At 34.3% G+C, this 6,433-nt stretch overlaps 1 protein-coding gene across 1 annotated transcript in view; it reads left to right on the top strand.

Annotated features, from left to right (window-relative positions):
• Positions 1–5,586: 5,586 nt before the first annotated feature.
• The window catches only part of LOC115242949 (adult-specific cuticular protein ACP-22-like), a 2,890-nt gene continuing 2,043 nt past the window's right edge, over positions 5,587–6,433 (top strand). Inside the window, exons 1-2 of the mRNA XM_029819576.1 lie at positions 5,587–5,703; positions 6,355–6,425. Of these exons, the coding sequence (XP_029675436.1) occupies positions 5,587–5,703; positions 6,355–6,425 (188 nt within the window). The remainder of the gene's footprint in view (positions 5,704–6,354; positions 6,426–6,433) is intronic.

The raw sequence follows: 6,433 nt of genomic DNA on the forward strand, positions 1-6,433 counted from the left end.
GAAAATTAGCAAGGTCCCGGAAAATGCTCTTGGTCATTAGCGGAAGCGTCTCGCTACAGACATCGCGAGACTTTACCCCGAAGCGTACTCGAAGTACACTCGAAGATAAACTTTCTGGAAATAACGTTAAAGCAACTTTACAAGGAAATCTTCGAATTTCGATCGGGATTCTATCGTTATACTGAATTGTCTTCTTTCTTTATACGAGTCTGAAACTTAGAATTACATGATCGCTTTTCATCAAATCGATATTATTATATAATTATAATCATCGATATTATTTGATTGATTGAGTACGACTACCACAAAGTTTTACATCTAACAAGAACCGATCAATTTCTTTACAAATAATTAACCGATTAATTGTAATTTTGAAATTGGTTATAGATTATTGTCGAAGTCTATGGATTTTGTAATAACAAGTTAAAAATTTATTAATATTTTTATAAAAAACTTTCCTCGCAAAAAATTATAATAACATTTCGTATCTGTAATATTCGTTAACACAGAGGAAGGCGAATGGAGTCGTCGCGAGAGACGCAAATATCTAGTTACAGAACACGCAGGCAATTTACGCGAAGCCTTTGATTCGCGCGCGAAGAGATATCCAGTTCACTTTGCGCGAATCTGTAGCGTCTTTCCATGATATTTCTATCGAATTTTCGCGTCTCTCTCCAAGCATCCAACCGCATCTGTATATACGGAGCTCATCGCATAGCCTCCCATCTCTCTCCATCTTTCCTCCTGCTCTTGGCGCGTTTCTATCTCGCGCAATTACGCGAAAACTTTCGGGAGAATATCTGCCGGCAACTCTACGGCGCACACAAGGATGCTTGAGTTGTTTTGGGATTCCGAGCCGCAAATAGGGGTCAAGGAGGTGTCCTGAGTCGCGCCGAGCCACGACGCTGCATCGCGTTACATCTCCGGCTGATGTTGAGGCAAGATCCTGACCTATAAATAGGTGAGCGTCCTCGAAAGCGCGACAGAGACGACGCATGGAGAGGGTCGCTAGTGGAGAGAACGGCTCGAAATTCGTGGACAAACAAAACTATTCGTCTTTCTCTGGGCGGAACAATTTCCTTGGAATTTATCCCGGAGACACTCAACTGCAGTTACACCGGCGTGCGGAATAGTTACGATGCCTTAGCGCGTGCGCGGCCGCGGATAAAAGGAGGAATCTCGGCGTCGCGTAATCTCCGGGATTTATCCCGGAGGAAGTTTCTTACGGCTTCGTGTTGCCACGAATTCATCGGCTTCTGTAACTTCTTTGTCGTTCGGCCCTCTCAACGAGAATGTATGCATTTGATATGAGAAAGATGTAGACAGCTTAGTGGAAAAGCCGTTGTCTGACAAGCAAAAGGTTTCATTTCCAGTATAGCTGTATAAGTAAAAAAATTTTGAATGAAAATATTAAAAAACGCTGTTGTAATTACAAACAAGTTTTATTAAGTTTATCATTATTATTTGAACATTTTAACGACAAATATGCATTTGTAAAAACATTAAAATTTGATACTTTAGATTTCGAGCATCCCGCTAACATGACAATGGTCATTAATAATACTGTCAATAACAGTCCGCGGTTTAATAAAAAGCATTATTAAACTGAACAGATAAAGGATGGTTTGTTAAGTGAGTTGCATTGAAAGAGTGGTCATTATGTAACACATACGCAGATAAACTTGTTATAATATCAGAGGAAAGCGAAAAAGCGAAATAACATATACAGCGCTAAAAATACGAGCAAACGGGTAATAGATTTTTCCGGAGGGAAAGAGGTAAAATAAAATAAAATATGTTGATTTATTGTCTAACGTACGCGCACGCCAATTTGTTCCGCTTCCACGCGTGAACTGTCTCGTGTCGTGAGAACCTGTCCCGCTGGATGCAGAAAACACGGATTGCATAGTCCATGCGATGTGCTCGTGCAATGGAATTACAAAATATGTCTGTGGATTGTACACACGTGAGTGTGGTTGACATGTCTGCACCGAAGATACGCCAATAATTGTCTACCGAATGATATGCCAATTATCGGGATCGATAGACAAGATCTTTCTATTTGTACGAGACCATGAAATCGCACCGAATGGCATCATAAAATACATTTTTCCTAAAGTGAAATATTAGTTCAGTTTTACTTTCTGTTGAAATAAATTTTTAGCAAAGTATATTTTATAAATATTTTATCATTTTAACAAATACGTATTTATTTATTCATTTTTCTCTTATAATCTGGTCATAATTATTTCTGTGTGATTTAATACTTAACAATATTTTATTAACGTTATAGCAAAAAAGAAAGGGTTTTTAAATGTAATATCAAATGTTGATAGTAGATAAAAAAAAAGAATTATTTAGAAATAATTGAAATTTAAAATAAAATAATTTTCTAATCCTATTGCAATGTTATTTCTAGAACAAAAAGCATTCTATAAAAACCTAAAACAAATCATTAATCGTTATCGAAAAACACACATACATACACATCAATTCAAATCTAGACATAAACTAGTGGAATTTTCCTTTCGCGTGCCTCCTATTTCATGTCAGTAACAAATCATATTTTCTACAATTTAATCGTGAGCTTGATTCATTGCCCCGTCTCTTTACAATACGGCTTCATAATTTCAAAAGGCTATAAAAGAGAATTTTACATACAATTCACAATCGCAGAGTTGCCACCGCTTTCGTTCTACATTTACTTGGATATTCTTATAATAACTTCTCGTTTTATGCAGTTGATGTAAATTACTTTATTTAGCAAGCACTAATTACTTGAAAACTCTTAATTATTTAATTTATTATAACACGTTTGTTACACAAATGGAAAAAAAAATAACAGATATATATACATATACTTATTTTTCTCGACAATCTTATTCTTTGGCCAATCCCAATTAATTTCTTTTCAAGAAAAATATATATGTATGTACATAGCTATATCTACACACAAAAATAATTAGCAATTGAAAATAAGAGGTTCCTGGTAAACTAAACTTAATGAGAAAACAATAAATGACAAAATCATATTTCTCGGTAAAGTAAACCGCTTTAACAGAAAATGATTTTTCTCTTTGCATTTTCTGTAATAAAAATTGTTATTATAAAATAATATGGTTAAAATAAACAAATATTTGTATCGCACATATTTGAATGAAAAATACATATGATGCAATGTAGATGTATATATGATATAGAGATAATGAATTTACATTAATATAATACAATATATACCATAATAATAATTAGTAATCTAATTACCGTATCATACACAAATTATTCTGGTACTAAAATAACAAGCAAAATATAAAATTATAATTCACGTAAAGCCACGTCAATAACTTTTTAAACTAATATCAATACTAACAATATTAAATAAGAATAATTATTTTATAACTATAAAGAGAAAAGTTTACAATATTAAAAACATAATATAATTAAACATTTTAAAAATTTACTAAATATTTTATTGTACATATATGTATATTAATTATTAACTATTTTAAAGAGAAAAAGACCGTAAAAGAAATATTCTTTTCAATACATATTTAATAGAAAGATATTTCATTACAATTATGATAATAACAGAGCATTCTTGATATTATTAGCATTATCACTTATTTATGTGTATAATTTATTCGTCGGAGGTAGACGAATAAACTTCGAGTGTAAAGGCTCATAAAAAGAGAACTCGTCAGTGCACTTCGTTATTTCCTTTATACGGGCTGTAAGAGTCATCATGGTAAATGAGAAATTGAGGACAAAGAAGCTGCCGTTGCTGCTGCTATGTTGTAGCGCGCTCGCAATTAGGACGAAGACGAAGACGAAGACTTCAGGCTACTCATTAACTCCGGCATGAATTGGCGAGCGAAGCGCATCAACGGACTAAAGTCGAAGAAGTAACAAGCCGGCATCCTGCAGCCCGCGCCGTCATCCGCGCTCCGTTCCTTTTATTTCGCCGGGGTGTCGCCGGCAAATCTTATTTAAGACAGATTTATCGCCGACTCCGGCACTGAGATCGAGGTGGGATATTACACCGGACCCGGATGCGCCATTCACAATGCGACTTCTCGACTCAAAAAGTGTCATAACTCAAAACCTGAGCGCCTCTTCGAGCACTTCCGCCGTTCCAGCACATCGTGTGCCAGAATCTGTCCTCTCGTCGTCTCTGCTCCGATCTACCCCTCTCTTTCACCTATCCATCTCTCTCTCACATTCTATCCACCCTTTCGTTCTATCCTGTAGCATGGAGAGAGCAAATGGAGTCTTCCGTTTTTTGTTAATATGCGAGAGGACCACTCCGGTTAGTATCAAGCGTTCTGCAAATTTTTTTAGCGTATCTCTATTTCACCCGCATGACAAAGAGTACCGCGCTAAAAATTTTCATCAGATTTTCCGATAAAGATCAAGGGAAATTATTCAATTTTGATATTGAATAAGATATTATTATATTAATATTGAATGAGATTTATATATAGATTAGTATACGAAGTTATATAAAGGACCAAGTAAAATCACAATCGTGTATTTTTACGGATTAAAATTAGTAGAAAATTAGATAAAAAATAAATTATTAAAAAGATGAAATATAATATGAATAAAATAGTTCAATAAAAAATAACTTTGGTTACAACCGAGAAAAAGAGTTGACTGCGTTTCCCATAGTTTTTGCAATGCTGAATTCTCTTCTTCAAAATGTTTTATCAATGATAAAATTATAATATAATTTCGAGAAATTTGAGAAAACTTTTAAAAAAGGGCTAATTTAATATACTTTTTATTATGCTTTCTACAGTTACGACGTGATATATTAGAAAAGATATATTTAAAATTGAGTTTGTACAATATTATTAATATTTTTAATTCTTTTATTAATATGGCAATGTCAAAATTTAAAAATTTTTGTAAAAATACATATATAGAGAAATTTTTAGGATTACTAAACATTAATTATTATTCGATATCTAAAATATTATTTGTAGTGTGTTAAAAACACCATTAACATTTATTTATATTGCTGATGTAAATAGTTCGTGCTGTTAAAGTATGACAAGCGCTTTCAATTGGTTTGTTGATCTGAAAGTGATATCTGCTCAATTTCTTTGTCCCAGTCTTTTCTACTGCTACATTATCTATATCGATTTGACTCCCGGATATATCAAACGAGAACTTGCGTAAGGAAAGACGCATTAAGAGAAATGGACCGTGGGAGGTAATGTTTTTCGGTGCACCGGAAGAAAATCCAGCATTTGTGACGTGAGCGTTGTCACGCTACGTGACAGCGTTCGATGCCATCGATCGCGGCCGTCCTGATCAATACGCGCGTGTCGCAGAATGAAAGAAACGAGCGAGTCCGGCGATCTATTTTTTCGTTCTTCTTCCGCAACGAGCGGGCTCCATTAGTCCGAGATTGGCTAATGCGCTCGAGCGAGCACCGCGACACTTTTTGTGCCGGCTGGACCGGTTGAATAATTGTGTTTTGCAACGTCCGCGGGAGCGCTTAGCTGAACTCCCTCGGGCATGGATCCAAAGAAGAATTAAGCAAAGGGGAAACTTGTGAAAAGCAAACCTATAAAAGGAACAATGGCACCAGGCGAATCGCGCAGTTTTTGGGACGATCGCGGGTCACGCGGATTGATTAAGCCTTTGCATAAAAGAGGACACGATTTGCGAACGCTAATTAACGCCATGATTTCTGAAGTGAGTGCATATTGCGCGACATATTCCAATCAATCCTGAATTACTTGTCAACTTCGTAACACTCTTCCGTAGAAAAGCGTTGAAATTATTTGTATCAAAATATTTTAATCGTTGGATTGATTAATCTTGCAATCAAGATTAAAAGATTTTATCTTTTCATTTTTGGTATATTAAAGTATTATCAGAAAAATATTATACTTTTATAATATTTTCATTAAATTTAAATCTTTTTTATTATGTTTACTTAAAAAAGCAATTTTAAAATTTCTTATTATTTTTCTCATTTAAAATTTATTTTCTTGTCATTTTAAGAATACACATATTTTCGTATCTTTTGTCAGTCAACACCACATTCTGTCACATTTTCATAATTAAATCTTACTATAAACCTCCTTTATTCTGTTCAAGTTGATTAACTTTTTCTCTTTTAATTATAGTTCTTTTGTTATCCTAATGTATCCTTATATATGTACATCGACACTTTGTCTCTTTTAAGAGGGAGAGAGAGAGAAAGAGAGAGAGAGAGAGAGAAAGAAAAAAAGAAAGAGAGAGAGAAAGAGATAGAAGGAGAGAGGAATTCTATTCTATATTTCATCGCTAATTTTTAATTCAGGAAAATTTTATTAATCTAATAAATGTATTTTTGTCAAGCTCGTTCTATTCGTATTAGTGCTTTCGACTTTGCTTTTGGTCAATGCAAAACCGGACGGATATGCACACTCTTTACAAA

Source organism: Formica exsecta, unplaced genomic scaffold, assembly GCF_003651465.1.
Source record: "Formica exsecta isolate Colony F162 unplaced genomic scaffold, ASM365146v1 scaffold661, whole genome shotgun sequence".
NCBI classification, from domain to species: Eukaryota; Metazoa; Arthropoda; class Insecta; order Hymenoptera; family Formicidae; genus Formica; species Formica exsecta.